The sequence below is a fragment of the Syngnathus acus genome, chromosome 2 (genome assembly GCF_901709675.1).
Source record: "Syngnathus acus chromosome 2, fSynAcu1.2, whole genome shotgun sequence".
Lineage (NCBI taxonomy): Eukaryota > Metazoa > Chordata > Actinopteri > Syngnathiformes > Syngnathidae > Syngnathus > Syngnathus acus.
Genome location: NC_051088.1, coordinates 9,291,242 through 9,317,242, shown reverse-complemented (window position 1 = coordinate 9,317,242; position 26,001 = coordinate 9,291,242). Strand labels below are relative to the sequence as shown.

The 26,001-nt window shown below is 41.2% G+C and overlaps 1 protein-coding gene across 2 annotated transcripts in view; it reads left to right on the top strand.

Annotated features, from left to right (window-relative positions):
• The window catches only part of prex1 (phosphatidylinositol-3,4,5-trisphosphate-dependent Rac exchange factor 1), a 61,008-nt gene that overhangs the window by 17,282 nt on the left and 17,725 nt on the right, over positions 1–26,001 (top strand). For both annotated transcript variants that reach the window (XM_037245986.1, XM_037245987.1), the window contains exons 4-19: positions 626–730; positions 4,177–4,278; positions 4,783–4,944; positions 8,026–8,159; positions 8,418–8,533; positions 9,809–9,958; positions 13,096–13,243; positions 17,332–17,432; positions 19,004–19,107; positions 19,374–19,423; positions 19,962–20,037; positions 20,258–20,330; positions 22,664–22,809; positions 24,248–24,340; positions 25,685–25,833; positions 25,912–25,997. In XM_037245986.1, the coding sequence (XP_037101881.1) occupies positions 626–730; positions 4,177–4,278; positions 4,783–4,944; positions 8,026–8,159; positions 8,418–8,533; positions 9,809–9,958; positions 13,096–13,243; positions 17,332–17,432; positions 19,004–19,107; positions 19,374–19,423; positions 19,962–20,037; positions 20,258–20,330; positions 22,664–22,809; positions 24,248–24,340; positions 25,685–25,833; positions 25,912–25,997 (1,795 nt within the window). The remainder of the gene's footprint in view (positions 1–625; positions 731–4,176; positions 4,279–4,782; positions 4,945–8,025; positions 8,160–8,417; positions 8,534–9,808; positions 9,959–13,095; positions 13,244–17,331; positions 17,433–19,003; positions 19,108–19,373; positions 19,424–19,961; positions 20,038–20,257; positions 20,331–22,663; positions 22,810–24,247; positions 24,341–25,684; positions 25,834–25,911; positions 25,998–26,001) is intronic.

Genomic DNA, 26,001 nt, shown 5'->3' with positions numbered 1-26,001 from the left:
AGTGCAAATGATTATTGCAGATTGAGTGATGTCACAATTTATTTGGTACATAGCAAGTCAAACCCATGATTTATTTGGCACAGTTTTTAATCCTGAATGCCATTTTTGAAACAACCCACTAATATTTGTCCGGACCTGTGGTTGAGGGTTGGAGCACAGAGCGGGACTCAAACTCGCTTTGTCTGTGTGAAAGGCACCAAACCACGACACAACCAAAGCATATTTTAAAATTGACCCAAATATAGGTCCAGCCCCAAATTGTATGATTGCAGATTCTGCTGCCTTGATATCCAAATAATTATAGTGACATATATTTGAGGACCATGTGCAGTTAGTACTCATAGTATCCCATTGTAGGGATTGTAGCTAACTTTAGGTACATAAGAAGGGCTCGCAACAGAAGGCAGACGAGGTCAATTGTGGCCTCAATGGTGTCTCTGCGTTGTGTCCCCAATGCTATGTGAATAATGAATGATGAATGTATCACTTTACACATGAAAAACAGGACATAAAAAGAAGTTTGTTCGAGGTAGACCATTTACAAGACAATGTGTCATTATTAACAACTGGCAAAAAAGTGTAAGATCTGTCATCCCTATTGTGTATTTTTTCTTCTATTTTGCAGAGGGAGAGTTTCTCAGTTTATGGCGAGTACTGTAGCAACCATGAGAAGGCTTTGCGGCTCCTCATGGAGCTAAACAAGATACCCCACATCAGGACTTTCCTCCTGGTGAGTAGCCAGTTTTACCCTCTTTAACTGCACTGTGTATCTTTTATGAGTAATATGTTCCTTAATGGTGCTTGTCCTTACATTTGTTCCCAATTTGTTCCCACCCACTCCCATCATCATCATCATCATCTGTCTCTCCAAATCTCCCCCTCATATATTTCTTCTAATATCATCTCCCTCCTTTTTTTTCCCTCTCATTATGTCAACTCCATTTCCATGTTTTAACACTTGCATAAAGAGACTGAGACCATAGCAGGGTCCTAGGGGTTCTTCCTGCCTGGACAGGATGCAACTGCCATCAAGGTCACTTTTGTGTGATACTCTTGTAGTGTTTCCGCTGCCAGCTGTTTCCATGTTTTGACACCCCGAACGCCGGGCCCCAGACAATAAACTCAAAGTGGTGAGCAGGATTTGCAGAGGAAATTTTCTGCAGACTTGTAGGGACTGAGCAGATAGGGGGCCGGGGGTCAGCCAGCTGCGTATTGCTGGCAGCCGGGATGGGATTGGTAGAATGAGCCGATGTACATGAGTTTGTTGTTTCCAGATGGTTGCCGCTGCGGCTTTCTTCTGACCCGTAAGTCTGGAAACAGCGGGATCAGAGTAACAATGTTGGTGTTGACTTTGGAATTACTGATCAGTCTTTGTTGCGGCTAAGTGATCCTCCATTTAGGTTCATCAAATTACTTCACATCATTCGTATGTAGTATGTGTGCCAGATTGAGGTCGGAGGATGCCATTGGCTTGGTCTTGCAAGCTTCAGCAAAACAGAAACATTGTCACAGAGTCAAACAAACAAGATACAGGTTGAATTCCGCTATTTGGCATTTCATCAGCATTTTTGACAAAACACGTGGTCATAACAAAGTTGCATAACATTTTTTTAACGTGTCAACAACTAAATTCCAAGCAGCAACAGTTCGGGCATTTGGAATTTTCTTTGCTTTTTAGTTGAATGTTTCTTTATTGACACCTGTCCCAAAAGAACATACTGGAATACATTTCCAAGCAGTGTTTTCATGTGTTTTAGTTCAGGTTGAGTGGTTTTTCTTTTACAGTGTCAGGTCATTCTCTGCAGTGTTAAATTCCCTTGTCATTTTCCTTCTCTGAAAGTGAGGATATTCATGCAAATTGGAAACCGAGCGTCTGGAATTTCATGTAAAAATATAATGTTAATTAGTTTGGAGGAGAAGAAGAGAAGTTAAAAGCAGAAAAGGAGGTCAGACTGAAGAACCAAAGAAGAAATGGGGGAGTTCTAGCTTTAGGCTGGCAGATTATAAACAAGTAGGAAAAAAAAAGAGCGAAGCGGTGCACTTGATTGGATTTAGAAAGTGGGGTGTTCAATAGAGATACTAGATCGTCTGCATGAGTGTGCGTGCGTGCGGTGGGGGGGTTTTAAGGAATTTATTCACCCGCACAAAGGCTGCACAACCACCAATTTAAATCAGTTGGCTTCAGTTCAAAGCAGAGGAAATGTATAGTGCCAATTTATCTTTTCATATATATAAAGACATCCATATACAAAAATACTTTGGACAAACAAGTACTTTGAAGACGCAAAAGGAAAAACCTTCAACAGAACCAATGCATTGGGCAGCCGTCCGCTTCGACCAGTGGGATTGAGCAAAATTGGGCTTGTCAAGCAATGAACAATACACAATACAATTCAGCAGTGCGAGAAATAATTGTAATAGTCGTAGAGCGAAGCGCTTCACTTGATTGGCTTTGTACCTCTGAGATTAAAATTGTCTGACCTCTAATTTGTCAATTTTTACGTTGTAATCCTCCCGTAAGAGATTATGGAAGTAGAAATAATCCACTTCAGATTTACTGATTACCCCTTTTGCCTTACTCTACTTTGTAGTGAGATTACACATAGAAAAATGAAAGTGTAATGTGACTAGTGCTACAAAAAACACTTCTGAAATGGCATCATGATGGTGTCAAAATCAGAGCAGCTTGGTGCACCATGGGAAATCCCCAAACAGTTGAAGGCCTATGGCAGGATAACAAAGAGATTATTCAAGACAAGCCTGAGCCAGCCTTAACTACAGTATAAGCTTCACCAAAATGGAGGCTTGCTCTTAAATATAGAGTCTGCCTACCAGACTGAATTGGGAAGAATCTGGAAGAAGGCACCACCGGTGAGGAGCCCGATTACTAAAGGCCTCCTATTTTCGAGATTTGGGAGCCACAAGCAGATGTGGTCTCTAGTACTCTCCTAGGAAAGACACTACGGGGGTCATTGGAAACATAAGGGGACATTTTGCTTATTCATGTCTGTGTTTGTTTATGTATATAAGCCCCAATATTGTTTGGTGTCCAGTCCAGGTTGTACTCCGCCTCTTGCTTAAAATCAGATGGCTTAGACTCCAGCAACCGCCACTATCCTAATAAAGATAAGCTGTAACGGAAATTTGGAATGGTAAAATGGTTGATATACTTTTAGTTGTCTTGTCAGCAGCCCAAATCAAACTAAAGATGTGACAGGAGTGGTGGAGGAAGCTGACATAAAGGCGCAGGATTTCTGTTAAAGTCATTGTGACAGGATGTTGTGGTTTAGTATAATTTCTAAGAATTTAAGTAAAATCAATGCCACTCTTCGCACCACAATTTGGTTTAAAGAAGCGTTTTTGTAACAATGAAAATTGCATGACCCAAATTCTTTTTCATTGATAAAAAAATAATTGTTCTATGCATGCTTTTGACCTCGGGCATGGTTAGCGCTGTGTAAACATGTAACAATTTGTGTAGAAAGAAAGGTATTTGGAAAATGCGCCACATCCCTAACTTTTCTCCTCAACAAGAACAGATTACAGCTCTGTAACTAGCGATGTTACACATTGCTGTTCTGAAATGAAACGAGAACAATTATCATAGGTCATTGCTGAAAGAGAAAGAAGAACAGAAACAAATGCTGCACTGAAGGCTGTGGGTAAAGAGTCCAAGCTCAAAGTTTTCCAGTCAAATGCAAACAAAAAAAGAAATGATTACAATGATTAAAGCTATTTTTTGGGGAGTGGACAACACAGTAACAATACAGATACAGCTTTCCATGTATTTTCCTTATCCATTATAAGCAATGCATTCAGATAGTGAGAAGGAAAACATTTTGTTGGTTTGTTTTTAAGTCTGCCACTATTCTTTTCATGGAACGTGGTTGACTCTGCAAGCAAGAACTTTGACATCAGCTGGAGTTTCATTGCATACTTTTCTGGAATCACACTCAAAATGAAATTGAGAAGTTAAGAATAGAGAATGATTCTACTTCTGCCAATTTGTCCATGTTGAGTGACAGCAACACAACAGCAGACCGCTGACCTGAGATTTATTTGCGTATCAGACCATTCCTTTCTGTTTTCTGTTTTAAAAGTATGAGTGCTACAGAGCTCACCTATGCTTCATGTTAATTGTATGTTCACTTGCATGCATATTTGCCTCTTCCACAGCACTGTATGCTACTGGGAGGGAAGAAGAGCACAGATATTCCATTAGAGGGCTATCTTCTCACTCCCATCCAGAGGATCTGCAAGTACCCTCTTCTGCTGAAGGTCAAAACCCACTCAAATCTGAATTACCAGTGACTTGCTTTTTTAACATTTCATTTTTAACATTGATATTTACTGTATATCCAACTTTTAATTGTCTGCGCAAAGTGTTAGATACTGTCATTGTCTGGCCTGGTTTGACTGTTGCGTGCAACATTTTGACCAGATGTTGATCATTTAACTGTACATGACATGCCATATTCTGTTGAGTTAAGATGTTATCATTGTGCAACACTATATTTCTATTACTTTTAAATTGAGTGGTAATTATAATGACAGACATAATGAAGGATATCCATTTTATCTGATGACTTTGCTAAGGTAAGTCAAACCAGCTTTTATTTGAATTTGCTGAAGGAAAATCAGAAATGGAAGATCTTGATAAGAACGTGTCTGGTAGCTATCAAGATACTAATTGTAGTTTATGCTGTAGTAATTATTTTCTGCTGACAAACAGAACGTCTTGTTTCTAAATCTCCCCCGGCTCCTCCCGTTTATCCACTACAGGAGTTACTGAAGCGGACCCCTAAGAAGCATGCTGACTATCCCGCTGTAGAGGAGGCTCTGCAGGCCATGAAGGCGGTCTGCTCCAACATCAATGAGACTAAGCGGCAGATGGAGAAACTGGAAGCCCTGGAACAGCTGCAGTCTCACATTGAAGGCTGGGAGGTGAGAACAAGGACAGCAGAGTGACAGCAGAGTGAGGCCCGAGTGAAAGCGTGACAATTGTAATCAGGTTGGGAAATGTGTGGGGGAAGTGTTGGAAATGAAGAAAATTCCCATGGTATGCTTCCCCTTTGACATATTCCTTTTTAAAACATTCCCATTCACACCTGATTCTCACTTGTGTCACTAAAAAGACTGTACAAGGGGTAACTAAAACCACAGCATGTTCTGCTGCATTTGGCACTTTGTTCCTAAAGTTTCAGGCCACCCTGGACACAACTGGATGGTCGTGAGACAACGTGGGGGGGTGGCATGGCCAGATGTGACACTCTGTGATTGAAATGGATTCCTGCCAAGATTTTCAAACCGTCCAAAAATTTGCCGCGGCAGTTACAGAGCAGTTGACCGAGTCGGCTATAGTGAAAGGGGGTGGAAGCAACCAAAGCTGGCAGTACGTAATTGGGTGTAGTAAAACGTGGAGGCTGTCTGTAGTAGGACAGAAAGGATATGTATTTCCATGGCATCTGCACTCTCCGCCTACAACTTTTAGATATGCTCGCTTGAAGTGGCAACCCACCACCCCAAATGGAGGAGAAAAAGTTGCAGTGGGAAAGTGTTGCCCCACCGTAAATTGGTTAATTTTTGTCTCAATCTTTTTGTCCCTAATTAGGTACAAAAAAGGGGAGACAGCTTAGTGCTGAACCACATCATTGAGCTTAGACCGTAACATTAAGGAAAAGAATAAACACATAAACACCCTTCTTCTCATAGGGTTTTGGAAAAAATAGATTTGTGTTGAGTCGGGGGGTGCAAAATTGCACTCTGAAAGTGAGAACTATTTACAGTAATATAGCAAAATACTGCATCACATACAATTGTGTTGGCAAAACATTCCAAATGAATGTCACCATGGAGGCTTGTGAACGACTATGCAAAATCGAGCGCTGGACAGATTTTTCATACGATACCTGAAGAGGTCCAAGAATGTTGTAAGAAGTTTTGCATCACTGACAAATAAAACAAGGAGAGATCACACATTTCTATATAGTGCATACCAACAATAAATACGATCCTAAAGAGTTAATTGCCACCGTAGCCAAGAGCCTGCAGCAGGGGCACGGATGGGGCTTGGGAGCCGAATGAAGGGTCCAGTGCATTTTTCACGCCTCCCTCACCCACCACAACGGAGGCCTTGTCTTAGGAGGCACCACAGGGACAATCCACCTACACAGGGTGCCAAGGGGGATGCCAACAGGCATTCTGCCCAATCAGAAGAGATGGAGGATGCAGAACGCTAGCCTTACCAGAACTTGGGGGTGGTTCTATGAGGGGACCTTTGAAGGGAAGAGAGGCAAAAACAAAAACGGAAGGATGGACCCTGAGAGTGGGCCTCACTAGTACATCCTACTGTGTGCATGCCAAAACCAAACCACCATCTACCTTGAATTTCCTCTCCACAAAAATGTCAACATTTGACCATGATCACTGGTGACTATAAAATAGAAAATCAAAAAAATCCTCTGTAAAGAGGATATGTCAATAAATACTATAGGCCTAATAAAAATCTTTTGATACTCCTGCACAAAAAACTATCCCAATCCATTTTCTTTATGCTTCTTGTGGATTGTATAAGTCCCAAAGTAGCAAACTATTGGAAAATGCAGCTATCTCATTAACATTGCATGCGGGAGCCGTTAAGATGAAATTGCAGGTAAAATGAGGACACAACAAGGTTTAATTTTTTTATCTTTCAGTGTCTACTCCCAACAGTCACCAACCGGTCCGGCATAAATATACTCTTGACTGTTATTTTTATGTTCTAGGTTGTACTCCTTCGCTGTTGCGTACCCTTAACAGAATTTGTTTAATAGCCGGATTCCCATTTTTCATTGCACGGATAGCATCTACGTACATGCCCACAATAGCGTCAGCACCCAACAGGATCAAATGGATCATATAATCTTGTGTTTGAACACAGGCATTGTCTTGCTCATCTGTACATCAGCGTGATATACTCAGAAAGACATCCACTCCCCACCAATCCCTAACAGCATTAGTGTCTTGTTTTCTTCTCTCAGTAGACTCTCTTTAGGCTATTCACCTGCAGCCTTAATGGAAGCCCAGTCCACTCGCACCCAATCGGGTCCAGATACATTACACACAAATGCATGCACATGCCCACACATTTTAATTCAGTGCAGTTAACATGAGGTTCAATCGATCGTAGTCTGATACACAATCTCGTGCTTAGCCTCAGCCAACCTTCTCAGTGTGTCTCTCCATACTTGTGACTGATGACCTTCCATCATAAAAACATCCCCGCGGGACGCAATAACTGACACTTGAGCACAGGCGTGGCCGGTCGAGGGGGTTTCCACGGTGTCCAAACATGAAAGACCGCAGTGTGGTCCAAATCTGATGTAAATGTGCCTAGGGTGGTGTCCACACATGGGTATATTTAGTTCCGGATGATTAAGAGTTGAATCAGCCCTTTTACAATGAGTAATGAGACCTGATGAGCTTTCAATTTCGGCGGGCCTTGTTTTGTCTTCTGAATCTAATATGTGAGTTTGTCCTTACAATATAAGGTTAATGGGAGCGCTTGACTTTTTACGATGAGCTCAGTTGTGCTTGTTGGTAGTTTAAGATCGGTAATTAGGGCATACATATCTTTCTAAACGCAATTGAAACATTCATTTAAAATATATGTTTGTAACCATGACACTTCCACCAACGTGTCACTTTTCTGTGAACGGATGTACTGGTGCATTTAGGGTCCTTTCTAAGTGCAGAATTGAAGGCTTAGTCTCCACCCCCTCCTAAAATGGGATTTACGTTTCCCTGAGGAAAATATAGAGCAAGGTAACCCCCATTGACTACGATGTTTAGTGCATTCCTTGCATTACAGCTGCGGCCTGATGACATTTACATTAAGTGCTGGATGGCCAAGCATATGGTCACAAATTTAGGGATTTGTACATTAAAATGATTCAATTAAAAACAAAGTGTTTTTTTTCCAGCGTCAAGTCAAACTGTTGGTTGCAAGATGATTCCCATTCATTACATTTTTCTTTTTTCTTTCAGGGGACTAACTTGACGGACATCTGCACAGAGTTGCTGCTTCATGGAAATCTCTTGAAGATCTCAGCGGGGAATATTCAAGAGCGAGTCTTCTTCTTGTTTGATAATCTTTTGGTCTACTGCAAGAGGAAGTCCAGGTGAGAAATAGTCATTGAAGGAAATAACTAATGGTCATTTAGAGAGCCGTTGAGGAGGTTTACTGTACACTCCATCGACCGTGTAACTGAATGGGGGGGGGAACATTTGAACAAATATATTTTTCTTTTCTGCAGGATATGCCCGCTTCATTTTTGTGAATGTTTGCATGAATGTGCAAGTGTTGCAGACGCTGTTTCACTGCCACCCCCGGATGTTTTTCGTGTTGAGTGTAACCACAGCGCTGTCTCATTTCCTAGGGTTTCTGGCAAAAAGTCCACCAAGAGGACCAAGTCTATCAACGGTCCTCTCTATGTGTTCAGGGGCAGAATCAACACGGAGGTGATGGAGGTGGAAAATGTGGAAGATGGAACAGGTTGGTGTTTACTCAGCAATGTTGCATTCAGACTCTCTTACTCAGATTGTGGGCTTGACTGGTTATTCCGTCATTGAAATCTAAACTCTTCATTAAATCACTGTCACGTAACAAATAGAATGGCAGTAGACCTCTTGAACCATCCAGGTTTGGGTAGTAGCATGTTGTATACTTTCATAAACACACTTTCTGTCTATGTAAATTTACTTCCCCTCACTTTAGTAGTTCCCTTTTTGATGAAATTTTGAATTTTTCACCCCATAGAGTCATTAAAAATAAAAAATAAACTTCTTTGTTCCTGAATTTGGTCTTTCAGGATTACAATAGGTACTATGAAACTGATACTTGCTGACTGTTTGGGTGGGGTGTTGTCGTTTCACAGAGGATGTCGCGCACAACCTCCTGTTTGATGTCCAATATTCCGTTTAAGGTGTGGTTATGAGTCTGCAGTGCAATCGTTACCTCCAGCTCAGTGAGAAATGTGCATACTGATTAATGCGGAAAGCCAACACCTCATCTGTGGGCTGGATGTGGTTCGCCTATCAGTGCGATTCAGCCGGCCGGCACTGTTGTGAAAATGCGTGTGGCGATTTAGAAACACTGTCTTCCTCCCTATCACGTGCTTCCTCTTTCTTTTTTTTTTTCCATTCCCCTCACATAATAAGTGTTTAGACTATTTGTGAAATCTTATCTGCTAAGATATTAACTGCTTACATATCTGGCCTAAATACGTAACAGATAACTAATTCCTGAGTTGAATAAGATAAGGCAGAGTATTCTAGTTTCAGAAGGGAAGTTTTAGCTTCTAAGGTAAAAGTTAAAAATGTCCCTAAGGGCTCCTAAACGTGACCAGATGTCAGCGTTTCTATTGATTTCCACCAGAAGCAAAACGCTCCCCCAGTGTATGTGCACACCCAAGCCGACATTTGCTTCTCCCAATACTACTGGAGCTACTCCCTACTGGGCTTCAAGTATGTCAAGTATTTATGTGACTTCTGCCCATGAGGCTAATATAGCCCATTATCGGAGGCCATTAATTATTTAGATTACCGTATATACTGTAAACGCCACTGTTTAGCGCATGGCACTTGTCCGAAAATCAAATCATCTTGGTTACTACATTCCAGTCGGTGAAGAGAGCAGTAAAATTTGCGTTTGTATTCTTATTTGTTGTCTTGATTTGCTTTGGTTTGTTGTTAGAGGACCATCATTTTTGTTAATTTGATTCATTCAACTTGTATTTCTAAATGTGTGGGGTTTTTCTTCCCTCCACAGCGGATTATCACAGCAACAACTACACCGTGACCAATGGCTGGAAAATCCACAACACAGCGAAAAACAAGTGGTTTGTCTGCATGGCCAAAACAGCGGAGGATAAGCAGAAGTGGCTGGATGCCATCTTGAGGGAGAGAGAGCAGAGAGAGAGTGAGTAACCTTTTGCAGCCAGTCGCTGGTGGAAGAAAAAAATAAACTTTTTCATGAGACTCACTAAAATATCATGATGGACAATGCAGTGCAGTCAACTTTGGGGAAGGCCTTTTGCTCCCTCAGGTGACAAATTAATGATTGGATGTAATTTTGTCCTGAAATATCAATGTTGCGTCCTGTGGTGGTGTTCCACCTTGAACATGAGTTTTGGAAAGAAATATGACGCTTTAAGGTGGCATGACATTTTGCTTCAGTCAAAATTAAATGTCCATTATTGCGTGTTACATGGTTGAATAAGCTGCCTGGCCAATCCTAGCTTTCATCAAATTAGCATTAAGGTGCTGAAAATAGTTTGTGCTTTTAGTTTGTTTGGATACCAAGATGTAGGTCAAACATTCTGTTTTGTGAGAAGATCAAAATGTTAGTCTCCTTCAGGATTGACGGAACAAAACCGGATTTGAGCTTGACCATTTAACCTGCTTTTGTCACCCTAAATTGTGTTTACGCTGTCATTTTCATCCGTCCTTTGCCTTAAAAAGTGTTTCCACCTGTGTGTTGCGGGCCATCTGTCGTGATAATATTATGTGTATTACACACTGTGAATGGCTATAACCAGATTTGTCATGCAACATAAAAGGCCACCCGATAGTATTGATGGCTTAAAAAAAAATAAAAATCTGATTGTTTGGATGGGATTTGGTCAACGGATCACATTTCACAAGATGGTAAATTTGATTTTGTAATCTGTAATCTGTAATATGTTGAATAATCACCCACAACAGATTTTAACAACGTCAGATCTGATAGTGTGATGAATACGCACACAGGAGTGTGCGGCAGCTTGCGGTGTTAGATTACGAGCCGGCGGAAACCGACCTGAGGCTAACAGATGCCCGATCGGTCACAGCGCCCCGTTTCCACTTGCGCGTCCCTTTTGACAGTGTACACTTCTCACTGTCGGCTTACCTTTCTGTGAGCCTCTTTATTTTGGTCTTTCATTCTAAGGTTTGTTTCAACAAAGCCTGACATTTCACCTGATACATCTTGTGTGTTTTTACTGCGCTCGCACGTGGCTGCAATCAATCGTTCTAAAAGAGCACAATTGTTTAGGAACTGTGAGCCAGCCACATTACATTACCTGTATTTATGACAATTCATGCAGCGACCCCCCCACCACACACACACACAATTAAATTATTTTCGTAACATTATCCCAAACAAACGTGTCTGATTCTACTAATTATGGTGCCTGACGTTCTGAAGTATATCCCACTGAATTCTCGTGAGAACAGCCTCCTTATATAATGTGATTAGGTCATGCTGGGAAGTGAAAGATGACAAACAGCAGCTCAAGACAAACTATGGCAGCTGGACAAGAAGCTGAGAGGTCTCTGCACTGAAAAGACCCCCGTGTGTTGCTCAATAACAGTCATTGTTCTTCAGCTGCTGTCACACGTAACAGAACCCAGCAACCATCACGGTCCGCCAGTACAACCACTTAAGACTCAGTGGACATATAGACTTTTTATTCATTCTTTTTGTCCCTCTTATCTTAAAATCTTAAAAAAAAAACTTAAAATCGCAATCCAACACTTGTCGCGCACATTTGATCGCTTTTCAATAAAACGAAGGAATATTAAGATTGTTTGATTTCGTTTGACAGGCATATAAAGCACACATTATAATACAGCTCTGGGAAATTCCGCTTTAAGAACCCCAAAAAAGTTTGAGTTTCCATCCTTATAATTATTTATTTAATTGTTAATTTTTCTTCACTTGATTGGGGTGCTTCTCCTGTAATTGTGAGTTTTCAAGTTGTCTTAACACACAATTGAAATACTAATTTGGTCCTTTTTTTCCACAAAGGTCGTCACGCATAAATACATTTAATTTCACGCTGCAAACTGAAAAGTAAGCAGAACGAAACTTTGGTGAAATTCAGTTCTGCATTACAGCACTTCTTTAAATATTATTAACATTGGGATTGAGGCTAAAAAAACACAAGCTACCCTGGGAAAATATTTTTGTTACTATTTATATTCACTGGAACCTCAGAAGTACAACTCAGTTCATAACTGTTGTTGGTAGATGGTAGATATGTTCACATTTTGACAAAGGCATCAGAATGATGATATTCATGTTGTGTTGGATGTGCCCTTTGAATAGACTTGAGTTTCTTTTTGAGTCTCAGGCTTATGGTGAGCAAATGACAGACAATTTCACAATGCGGTTCAGAAGTTCACCAAAACCCACAAGGAAGGAGGTCCAAAAATGGAGGGGCAGTGCAACTCACAATAGGCCCTCACAGTACATTCTTTGCTGTATACAAGCCATGCAATCACATCAACACAAAAACAAGATCCCAATCACAATGCCCTCCTCAACCTTGTCTCAAGAAATATCTTGCTCAGTTGGAACTAACATCTGGGATTGTTCTTATTATTTTTTTTTGTCAAGATGAAAGTTTGGCATGGTATCAATACAAGCGGCTGGGAAGTTCAGATGTGCTTGTTTCTTCAAATAGACCCAAGACCTGCTTTGTTCGTTGCTTTGAGGAAGGCTGTCTGAAATAGGGTAGTACAGCAGGCAATGGGTCTCTCAAAGTGCAATTTACACAAATGTAGCGCATACATCTGTGAATTGGATTTGACGATAACTATAGTTTAGCCATAACCAAAAGCCAAAAACCTACATTTACTTAATATTTTAACATATTTTACCTATTGGCATATTTAACGCTGGGTTCCAAGCAGAAATCCTACTTTGAAATCCTAAATCTAGTTTGAAACTCTACTCTGGATCACAAACCCTAGTTTGAAATGCCACATTGATAGCCGACCCTTCGTTTAAAATCCCATTCTTATTAAATGTATCATCAGTTATACAATTCAAATTCACTATAAAACCATGATACATACACATTTTAACTTTTTAACCTCATTTGTCCTCATCAAATGTGGCCTTTTCCTACCTCTGTCACACTAATGTACCCACATTGCATGTCAATAATTACGGAAGTGGGATTTTCTATAAAACTTTGGGAAAAGTCTCATCGTACAACTCCTGCATTTATTTAATCATCGAATTATTTTTCTTAATGCTGTGTCATCTTTTCTCTCTGTTACTTCATGTAGGTCTCAAACTCGGAATGGAGCGGGATGCTTATGTGATGATAGCGGAGAAAGGAGAGAAGCTCTATCACATGATGATGACCAAGAGCCGGCACCTCATTAAGGACAGACGCAGGAAGCTCAGCATTGTGCCCAAGTGCTTCATGGGAAAGTGAGTGCAAGAATGCCGCAGTGCTTTTCACAAGCACGCTTGTATTCAGTCTTCCTGGAAAGTCTTGGCAAGATTTCCTCTGTCTTCCCTACATCCTCTATATCCTCTACCTCTGCTTTGGCTTTTTATTCCAAAGCCTTTCCTTCATCTCAAGCCAAATCCTTAGTCCAAGTCTTCCCGAAAAGTGAGGCCAATCTGACATCATGAATAATAACTGGTACCAACCAGACTTTTACCACCAGGAGACCTCAAACTGAGGCGGTCCCTCTTTCATTCAGGTTTTTGTAGCACAAATAAATAAAAAGAGCCTTTTCGAACTTGTCTTGGAGACCGACAAATGAAACTCTGTGAGACTGTTATAACAAGAAAAGTAAATGAAAACCAAAACATGGGCAGGACTGTCTGCAATATGACAACTCTAAATGTCATTGACATTTCATCAACGTTACTGTGATGAGTGCTTACTTGCCTTATTTTTCCAATTTCATTAAAGTTAGCTTGGATTGGCTGCTTTACACACTCCAGACATAGACTTTTTATTTGCATGACTACATGGGCTGGGCTGGGCCGTTCCACACAACATAAATCAGGACATAACCCTGTTAAATTTTGAGTTTTGTCCTCAGTCAATGAACTGGTCATTTGTAGTCTGCTTCTTTCACCACAGACAAGTTCCAACTTGGGTGAACCAAAAATAAAATTAGTCAGTATGAACCACTATGTTCTTTGTTGTAAAAAAACAAACCTTGTTGATAGAAGAAAAAGACAAAATAACAGAAGACATTACAACTAAGTCAATGAAACCACCATTAAAACTGAAACATGGTTAACAGAGGAAAACACAAATAATAACACAGAATGCAAATATATTCAAGTGTAACAGTTTTGAAACTATGGATATACCGTATATGGCTGTTGGTAGAATATTACATGAAAGCTCTCTGGTCAAACACATCATATTCGGCAGGGAACTGATTTATCATGTTGATAGAAAAATCCATTGCAAATATATAGAAATAGACCGGCTGTTCGGGAAAACACCCGAAATTCCTGATGGCCAAGACACCCCTACTATCTAGGGTCAAGAAAGACAATCATAGTTCCAACATAAATACAAATGCACAATAGGAATTATGTTTTTAAATGTAGCAGAACCAAATAAGAAAAAGACAAATAAAAAATTGCTTGTTGTTTTCCAATCAACAATTTCCTCAGGGACATTACACGATGTCCTCTGAATACAAATAGCATAAGTAATTCGGCTGGCTTGTTTGTGAAGCGTAATAAGAACCCTTTCATAGCAGAGCACATACTAGCAAAACATTGGTCTTTGTTGACTTCCAATATGATTTAAAGAACCAAAGTACAATAATATGATTTAATGAGTTGGATCCAAATAAAAGAGAAATAAATATAGTTCTAAAAGAGCGGGATGGTTATGATGGGCCTCTGGCAGCACTCTGCTCTCTCTGCCCTTTAACTGAATGTGCCACCGGTTCCGTTTGTTCCCATCGCGGCCCACTATTTTAAAATTGTGAGTCATAATTATCATGTTCTGCCCGTCCACTTGTATGTCACAGCTCAGCGCCGGCAGTCGCTTTCAATCGAGTTCAAATTGTAATGTTAGTCGACGTGAGCTTTCTCTCCTCCTGCAAGTCCGCGCTGTCCTCACTTCATCACCGTGTCAAGTGCAGTTGACGAGGGCAACTAGTATCTGCTCTGTGCATTCGTCTTACTGTCCAACGGCCAGCAGCCGGTGCCTGCAGACTTATTTAATTAAATAGAGTGGCCGCTTTGATAACAGCCTGCTGCCCTGATAGCAAAATGTCATCGTCTAACTGATCTTTGTCAGCGTTAATACACATTAACACTGTCCTAGTATAATTTTTTTCCTTTCTTTTTCATGCTAAGAAAACAACTTGTGGGGATAAATGGCATAATGTCCAAATTCCTTTCAGCTTTCATCTGATTGGCACTAGCGTTCATTTTACTCAGTAAAAACTTTGTTCATCCTAGAAGGGCGACTGGGTTACTTGACGTACAGGTTTGTAAAAACAGCAGCAAGCATTGTCTAACTCGGTATACTGTACATTATAGTCCTGAGAATATCAGAACAAAATGCAATATGACCATATTCATGATTGGTTCAAGGCCAAACAACATGCATGGATGAAACGCACCAAGCCATTATCCTTGTCGTCCATCATTCACTGTGTGGTGGTGGAAAGCTACCTGTGCTTTTTTTACACACGCACACACACACACCATTAGCAATCATGGTCATCGTGATAATTTCTATAACAGCACTGTAACCCAAATGAATTTTGCATAGCACCTACACGCACTTGAGTTCGCTGTCAACTTTGATTACCAGTCACCGGCCTTGATGTGAACGTTCACGAACAAAGAGGCACCCAAATGCGACAAACGTGGACCCGAGAGACATCGGACGCACCTGGCTCTTCCCTGGTCAGAGAAATTAATTATGATCAAGTGCAACTTTTGTGCTGCGGGCTCTCGACAAAGGTTGCCATGGCAGATGGTTCAAGGTGTCCGCTCTCTTCTCTTGCATCCTCGACGTGCATGCACACACTTGCCATCGCAGCTAGGTGTGTTTGTTTTGTGTATACTCACTAAGGGAGCGGCCACATACATTACACCGATGCCTGAAAGCATAATTTAAATGTAAATGCATTAATATTGCCTCATTATTATTGTATACAAGCACACATACACACATGTGCATGCATGCGCTCGTGTCCTAAGATCAAGTGATGCAAGCAGACTGAGTCGATTCAAGAATCAAAAGAACAAAATCATTTTTTATTTCCATACATGCCCGGCTGACATTAAATCTAAAGACTACTAATGTAAGTGGCAATAATATCACAGTTTTATATGTGCAATATAGTTTTTTCATTTTATTAAATTATGACTGACTTGGAAAGACAAATGTTGGCGCTCATACCTTGGTTGTAGGGTTCAGAGTGGATTTTGTGATCCTACTGGATGACACATTAACCTTATCCATGTGCATTTTGATATGCAAATGTGGAACGACCGTCTGCCAACGATATGTTTTCATTTTGGTGCTGATCACTTTGTTAGTTTACTTTGTGGCTTTGTGGGTTGAATTTGATTTTGGCCTTGATTTGTCAATCACTGTGCACATAGTGTTTATATCAACAATAATGCACACTCACATTCACATCTATGGGAAAGTAAAGGTAGCATAGCATATATGTTTCTAGATCCCCAAAATTTCAGTTAAAAGTATGTATGGCGGATGCTCTGATTGCTCCCCTAGTTTTCTTTTTCTGGTTTGTTTGCACTTTTCTGGGTTTTTACGCAGAAGAAAAACGCTGCCTCGTATGGGCTGCCCTTCCCATGAGCAGACAAGAGCCATTTAGCGGTCAATAGCATAGTCAATAATGCATTGCGCTTGTTGTCATATAGAGACAAAGCTTTGGGCAAAAAGATGCTTACTACTCAAAACATCTTCATCTGCTTTTTCACAGTTAATGCTTGAAGAAATGTTGACAGGATCCAACAGAAACAGTTGGACTCTTCGCGTCCGCTCAGTTTCTTTTGGCGCGGGATGCATCACTGCACCACAAATATTGTTGCGTCTTTACCACCCAAGTGAGCGGTGCTGCTGCTGCCGCATTACTAAAAGTGCTTTTTTCCTCTCACAAATTCAAAGCGCCTCCAGCTGCTACCCTGTCTCCGCTGGAGTCTTAGGAGATGAACTCCCCCACTCCAAATAGTAGAATTCGCTTTGATGGGAAGTCCTGACAGTTAACATGTTGATTTGTTTCAGAAGGCAACGTGTTTAACTGATGAAGTGAGTGGCTTCTAAATGTGTGAATAAAATGACTAAGCAGCTTGCTGAAATGATCCAAATTGATTCACGATCCATAATTGGCAATTGGTGCAATCAGCAGTTGAACTCAAGGCTCTAATTATTTCTGAAGCCAATACCTGTCCCTCCCTAAAATCATCCCACAAGAATCAAAATAAAGCAATACAGTTCTGTGTGAGTTAAAAAAAAAATCCATCATTGACTCCTTTCTCTTTGTTTTTCTCAGCGAGTTTGTATCGTGGCTGATCGAGAGCGGCGAGATCAGTAAACCCGACGAAGGGGTCAACCTCGGACAAGCCTTGTTGGAAAATGGCATCATTCACCATGGTGAGATTTCAACACAAGACTGACTTCCTTTCCCTCTTTGTTCTTGCGTTTATTTGTCCTTTTTTGTTTTGTCCACACACACCAAAAGTTATTTGCTTAATTTTCATCCTATGTTTTTATTTACATATCTCCGCCAAGAAACTTGTTTTCATTGCCGTTTTAGTTACAAAGACATTTTAAGCAAATTCATTTTTAAGATATCTTTGGAAAAGGTTGGAACTTGCTAAGGAATCTTTTATGGGAGAAATACATTTTTCTGACAATTTCCATAACTTCCTCATGTTTTTGTTGGTGTGTGTGTGTTCGTGTTTGAAAACAATGATATTTTCTGGGCTGCTAGACGTTCAACCTCGTGACATTCAATTTCGCAGGTGATCTTGAATGTATCTGGGATAGAGGGAGCAATTTTTCAGAAGAAAAAAAAAATCAAACATTAATGGCGGTCTGCCCTCACTTAATCATGCATGAGTCGTATTATTAAAATTTATGCATACGAATGAGGTGGGCACCTATGAAAGTCTGCAATCTGATGCCGATCCAAATTTGGACTGCATTCTCACTTCCCTGCTTCAGTTATTTCACTGACGATATCAAAAATCCAGTTCAAGTGGAGCAGCAGATTTCACCCAAGCCTTTCTTTGCAATTTTCTCGCCACACTGAAAACTTTCTCATGACATTTGCAGCTCCACTTACCTGAATAATGCATCAGGCAATGAAAGACAAATAAGCAGCTATAAATAATGTACGAATAAAGTGATCCACATTGGTGCTCAAGGGTCTCCTGTCCAGCTCCCAGTGTTTTTTTTAAGTTTCTCATGGAAAATCCCCCTGAAGTCTACCGTCACTGTGGCTAACCCCCATAGGGAGATGCAGTGATGACATGCTGGCTTCTGTGGCTTTACACTGAGGTTTTGGGCAAGATTCCGGCCTAGCACAGTTGGTGTCAATAAATGGGGTCGACCCTGACATGTAATGTGGGTCATGCACGGGTTCAACATTTACAAGGAAGGCACTTAAGATTTTCTCAGTTTTCATCAGCTGTACATTTAGTAGCACCACAACCATAAGAGCTGAACTGTTCATCTGACAAACTCTCAATCTCATATTTGACACGTCATAACAACTGTTTTCCCGACACATTCCTTTGGTTTAGATGATGAAAACCAGCAGCTTGTTTGTTGTGGTGTCTTCAGTGTTGGACAAAATATTTGTTATTTTCCAGTTTCTGTGATGCATTCAGTGGAAGCCAGAATTAGATTTGAATGCAATAAATTGCTTGGAGGATGTTTATGGAAATTAATAAGTGTCTGCCAAGGTGAACATTTGAGCCCAGTCGTGAATTTATAACTGCGGTTTCCCCTGAAGCTATCGCTTTGCTTCTTAACATTACGTCAGTGGACACCGTTTTTCCTATGAGATTTGATCAACAATCCAGTGCAATCCGGAATCTGTTCCAAGATTATACGAACCGATATTTTCTATATTTTAAAATTCTCAATATTTGTAAGAAAATATTTACACATGACTGAAATTGGAACACCCCGTCCCCCCCTCCCGTGTGTCATTTCAGTATCAGATAAGCATCAGTTCAAAAACGAGCAGGTTTTGTACCGTTTCCGCTACGACGACGGCACCTACAAGGCCCGCAGCGAGCTGGAGGACATCATGTCTAAGGTATCCCATTTTTGTCGTCATCCTCTCGCTGTGTACTTTTTTCAAATCAAACATTAACAAGATGATCACTTCTGTGTATCCCTTCTGGCACCCATTGCTGCTCTTTAATCTGATTTGGCAACATTAGGGTTGAGATATGCTCTCTGAAAGACTGGCCTCGGGGCACCTCAGCTAAAAATTTCCGGCGTTGAAGCCATTTCTGTGCTTGTTTATGAAAGGTGTGTAATGTTCTCTGAGTCAACGGCCCTGTGGTTCTTCTCTTTAAGGGTGTCAGATTGTACTGCCGCCTTCACAGCCTCCACACGCCCGTCATCAAGTAAGCACCTGCCCTTTTCCTTGCTCACTTTATTTTTCTTTCTAACTGGAGCTTATCTCACCTTGCAAAAATGAAGTGGCAACCGAGGAGGAGAATGGAAAATCAAAAGTACGCTGCTCATTGAAGCACACATGCAGCCCTTCGTTCTTAATCCGTCTGATTACAGTATTCAGGTCGCGTTGGTGCAAACAAAAAACTTGACGTTCAGTAAATCCAATACCAGACAATATACGCACAAACATTTTAAATACAACATGAAATTGAATTTCTAGACTGCCCTGTATTTGATAGTGTGCCTGTCTACCATGTTTCACACTTTTTGGGGGAAGTTTGAGACCCTACATTGAATATGACACACTAGCCAATTTAATTTCTTATCTAACGAGTATAGTAAGGGTAGTTGTAGGAATATGTAAAAAACAAGAACATATCAAATTGACAAAGAAATGTGAGGAGTCGTGTTTGTCTTTGGTTTTATTTGGCAAATGCCGACATTTTGATTGAATGAACATTACTGATTTTACTTTTGTTGCTTTAGGGACAGAGACCATCATTTGAAAACATTTAGATCCGTGGTGCCTGCTTGCAAACTCGTGGATTGGCTCCTCTCACAGGTACTGTTTCAATTTGATCGCCTGTGGCACAGTTGTCAAAATAACAACATGCGTGTGTCAGCTTAAGTGTCTCATTGAATGGAAACTTATTTATCAACACCATCATGATGGGTGCAAAAAAAATTGTTTTGCGCCACTGTTTTGTAATCTGCTTTGCACCAAGGTGTGAAGATGTAAACCGGTGATGATAGTGAATGACAGTGTGTGTCATGGTTTCCAGGGAGACTGCTCGACACGAGAGGATGCAGTGACGCTGGGTGTGGGTCTCTGCAACAACGGCTTCTTGCATCACGGTCAGTACCTGCTGCCATTTCGTTGGACTTTGTACTACAAAGCAACTGTAATTAGCAGAAAAGCCACATATTTGCGGGATTGCTTTAGTTTTGTAAGCAATATGCCTACTCTATAGCGCAATTTTTTTTCTGAAGCAATACATTTTTTTAACATATCATCTAAACCAATATTTCCAAGTACTGTCCCAACCAATGTCACAAAAAATACACACTTAAGTCACAAAGTTTAGTTTTTTTCAGCCTTGAAATGTCTATCCTAAAAAGTCAGAGTTTAAGTAATTTGGTAACTGGCACAAAAAGACCAGAGTACAAGGACATTTTGCTAAAAAATGACCCATCATCAAGTGGACGTCAATAGGAAATCAAGAACAGCACAACATTTTGAGGGTGACTATGGCATTTTACACTGAAGACCCACCCACCAAAAACTGACCTCAGAACTGTTTTTGGTCCACTCCCTAATTTTAGGGACGGATGCCTTAAGAAATACCATGCGTCATAAACTCTTTAATCTTTTAGTCCACACTGTGTTAGTGTGCTGGTGTTTCCCTCCCGCCCAGTATGTTGAACATAAACAGCATTTGTAGTGCATCCTAACCGGAGCTTGTTTAGTTTAGCTGCATTGCTGTCTGGGTTATTCCAGTGAACCACAGCAACCGCCTCAAGGCTCAATATGAGCAGGTAACCTTCATGATCAAAAGTGTTTGCGTGAATGCCATATAAAGTGTAAGGGCTGCCATTCATTGTTTTTTTAAAAATGACATTTACATTGGCATTGCCTTGTTTCCATTTTTCGAACTGTGTGTGACGAGTCTTGGTGAAATAATCAAATTGTGGTGCTTCTACCACCACTCTTTTGATATCGTATTGCTTTTTTTATATGCCCCCACTTTAGCCCTTTTTAAAACAAACGTAATCCAAGCGAATGCTGAAAACGACACATTCTAAACAAACCTAAAAAAAAACTCTAATTGAAGGCCGTGATTCACTCCTTTGTCAAGACAACTCATGTGGCCCGGCCCTGTACTGGAGGAATTCACTCGCAAGTCGCAAGTCGTCCTTCCTCAATCTGAACGTTTCCCAAACCGGAGAAATGGTGATTCATTTTTGGAAGTCCAGCAATGTCTCCGCCTCCCCTGATGATTGATGGTTGTAGAGAGGATGCAGCAGTTCGAATACCTGAGCACAGTAATTGATGACAAGTTGATATTTGAGCATCAGGTTACGAAAGCGCCTTATATATTACAGTTTCTGTATGAAATCCCACTAAGTAATTGTAAGTACTGGCTACACACATACATGTACATGCATACACGCTGTTACCTTCTATTTTTCAGGCGTGTCCATTTTTTTTTTCTGTTGCCCTTTTTCGTAACCTTTTCCACTTTCATCTTAGCCAGCACATCTGTTGCCCTTCACCCAATTCTCCATTCCTCTTCTTCTTTGGGTTGTCCTTGACTTCCTGCACATCTCCATCTGCGTTGTGGTGCAAAACAGGCAACTAAAAAGCAAAACATTCAGGCATTGAACTCTGTGTGAAAGCTGCCAGAGCACTCACTTGCACACAATCATCTTCCTCGGCATAACCCTGAACATCCTGATCTTAACTTTCAAGAGAAGACATTGATATATAAACAAACAAGTTGTTGCACTCCCTCCAGTTGAATAATTGTCATTATGACACCATAGCCTCGATGACTCAGAGGAAATAAGACTCACTTTTGTTCGAGGTGGCACAAGACCAACGTCAGCGCGCGTGTGTAATCATTTTATGGAACTCGGGGTGCCAGGTGCTTGTTAAACTTCACAACAGCTGGGTACCTTTGGCTGATGCACACACAGACACACACGCACACGCACACAAGCACACACAAATTCTGCCGTAAATGATTGTTTTGACTCATTTGTTTTGTTCTTTTGTGACTCATTTTCATTTGTTTCTATCTCTTCCACTTCAAAGAAAGTACACGATTTGCCTTTGCAAATTAATTAAATTAATCCAGATGTTAGAATCTCAATGCTCGGACAAAAGCCAAAGTTATTAGGCCACAGGCTTACATGGTGAAATATTTTTTGGTCAAACATGTTAAGATCCATAAACAATTTGAGAGTCTCGCTTGGCATGTCTTGGCAATTGTTATGCAAAAGTACTGTGCTGTGCCCATGCTTGTGCACTCAAAGTGAGTGTCATCACTCATCAGTGAAGTATTGCGCAAGTGTCGCTCATGTAAGAGACTACCGTAAAATAATACTGTGCTGCAATATGTACTTTCGATAGTGAAGCAGAGGACTCTGTTTTCTCTCATCATTTGATTTTGTGATCCCTCCTGCAGTTTTGGAGAAGAGCGAGTTCAAAGACGAGTCTCAGTTCTTCCGCTTCTATGCGGACGAGGAAACAGAAGGAACCAGCTCAAAGAGCAAACAGCTCCAGCGGAATGACTTCAAACTCATTGAAAACATCTTGGTGAAGTCTCTGGTGGTGAGTTTTCAAATATGTGTGGGGCAAAGTACGGCCAAAAATGAGGAAAGAAACAGTCCTGCCTGGACCGAGATTCCTTTTTTGTAGAATACATTAGTTGGTCTCTTTCAACATTAATGTAGCTTCTTGTTGCTAGGCAGAAGTTATAATTCTTTTTTTTTGACAACTTATGGAAAGAAGGATCTTTTATTTGATCACCATGCTCTTCATTATCGAGTAGGCCTCACAAAATTGGGTGTTCGCCTCCTCCAACAAACGTAATTTAAATGATCAAGTCATTAGCAAGGCTTCAGCAGCCTCATAACAATCCTGATCATTTGAATCAGGTTGTAGAAGGGAAACATCTAAGACATGCAGGACAGCGGCCCTTGAGAACCTGTTTCGTACACCTCTGCTCTGAAACACGCATCAGAACACAAGAGAACTGCCTTCTTTCACCCAACCACCATCTGCTGGTTCTCTTGTCAAGAGCGAAGAATTCATTGTGTCTTATTAGAATTTTCTCCCAGTGGCTTATGATGACTTATTTAAAACTTTGCTACGTTGATATTGAAGTGGGAGAGACTAATTCCCCAAGTAAGATCTTAAAAGCTCGTCTTAAGTTCTGCCCTCTATGGCTCATTGGCACATAATGTATCTGGTTGCATCAATGTTAACTTTCCATGGAGACACAAGCAATGACAATACCCGCCGTCTTGGAGAGTGTTTCCTCCACACATTCTTTAAGGCCCGCTTTGCTTTATAATTTGTCACTGGGTATACCGTATGTAATTCAACACCTATGTACAGCCCTGGCTCAGATTCATATTCAGACATGATACTTGCACCATACAGTCAAAAGCACAATCAATCTTATTTCGCCATCTTAGCAATGCCTTATAGACCTTTTAGACTGCACTCAGCAAGGGCCAGGTATAATTTTAGAAACTCTCTCCATACTATAGAACATCCTCCTCTCATCTGACACCATCATCTCTAGCTTACCAGTGCTTTGGAGCAGGAAGATGGCCCTCACTTAATGAAAGCTAGCTAATGTGTTCACTAATGACAACATTGAGCTTCCACTAAATGGGGAGTAGAGTGCAAGAAGCAGAGATGCTGTACATTACGCAGTCAAACATACACCATTAGAGACAGATTGCAAAGTTTCAGTATAGATTAAATACAAATCGTAGGCAAATCGTGTGTTTAACATTGCATTCTCATCAGACATACTTCCTTACTTTCGTATTGCTGCATGAGCAGGTCATAATATTAATGACACAGCTAATGGCTGACGACAGCAACGATGATAGACTGCTAACAGTTCCAATAAAAAAAAATAAAAAAAAGGGCAGTATTATCTGTGTAAAGGCAGAATATTCGATAGAGCCGCAAGTGGCCAATGACTGTACGTGCTAGACAGGTTAAATTGAGTAATTCAATCTTTGTGTGCTAGATTCACCCCGAGGAGGAGGATTACGGCTTTGAGATTGAGGAGAAAAACAAAGCCATTGTGGTGAAGTCTGTCACCAGAGGCTCACATGCAGAGGTAACACACACACACACACACACACACACACACACGCACACACACACGCACACACACTCAATGTTCCTTCCCCCTGCCTCATGGCATTAGTTCCTGTAGGTAATGGCTGTCTAATGTTTGGACGGCTGCTGTCCATCTCTTTCTTTCCCTGGAGGAGCTTTGTTGTGATTGGATGTCGGGCCACTGGGCAGGTCCACTCACATCTCCTTCACAAAAATAAGACACACAACAAATAAAATACAATGTGCCACATGGTGGACTGGAGGTTTGTTTTGAACACATGCAAGGTACTTTGAGCTACACTCCAAATTCTTAGCTCTAGGCAGAGGATGTTTTTGTGTGTGAATGGATTTTATTGATACAAATCAGCCATATGCACCTGGTGGCTATCTAAGGTAACAATTTAGTGTTGATCCAAATGAAGATCATTTGGTCTTGACAAATATCTCAACTCTACTTGGTGCCATTTCTTTATGTCATTTCAGTTTCCCACATTGCTCTCCTTCTCAGAGTCTGGATAATCTCTCTCTGTTTCTCTGTCCTGTTTTCACAGTAGACCCTCAATCTCTGCTCTCTTTTCTCCATTCCTCTCTTTCCCACTTTGTCTTTTATTCATCATCCTCAGTGTCCCCAACCTCTCCACAATAATACCCTTGGTAGTTGTGACACAGCCTGTGTGACAGAACATTGAATGCGGCTCAGCTGATTCCCATGGGGCTCTCAAAGGGGTTCTCACACACTCACTCACGTGCACGCACACGCACGCACGCACGCACGCACACACAGCCTTTTGACTATGATACTATTACATCAAGTCAGGCAAACTCGTCTCTGCTCCTCCCGGTCATTCATCCATCCTGGGCCGTTATCCAGAGTCGAGGCCCCAGCTCAGCCAAGGCCACCCCTCCGGATGTGTGTCCAGGACACTGGACTCACACAGGGCACACAGTCTTCTCACAACGTGACTCCATTTCATGTCCTATAGCAGGTCGCCACGTAGTGGGAGTATCATTTGTAGCAGGTTCGTTAAAGCTTGTTCCTGACAAAAACAAGCAAAGCATGCGTCAGGCTGTTACATTGTATGATTTAAGAAATGTGTTGTACGACATGATAGTGAATGACAGTTTACCGATCTTATGTTTCACACCAAAAGTACGGTAGGTTTCGGACTGTGCTCTTTATTATTATCAAAACTTCACAGTGCATTGAACCTGGTAACGCAAGTGCTGAGCGGTAATACTCGACGCAGTCCTCTCGTGACACTGCTAACGATCCGACTGCAGGCATAGTGGGACGGTGTGACCTATTATTAAAACGGTCATGCGTGTCCATCTGTCCATCCAGATGGCAGGTCTGCAGGTGGGCAGGAAGATCCACACTATCAACGAGGACCTGTTGTTCCTCAGGCCTTTCGCTGAGGTGGAAACCATGATCAACCAGGCCTTCTGCGTACGACGCTCCCTGCGGCTGCTGGTCACCACCAAAGCCAAGGAGTAAGTCAAAGCACACGCAAACAAACACATGCACTCAAGCATGGGCTACTCCGGTCTGACGGGTTATTTCTCTTTCAGGATCGTGAAGGTCCCTGACAACCCAGAAAGCCTTTCCTTTCGACTACGGGGTTCGTCACCCCCTCATGTCTACGCCGTAAGGAAAGGTGA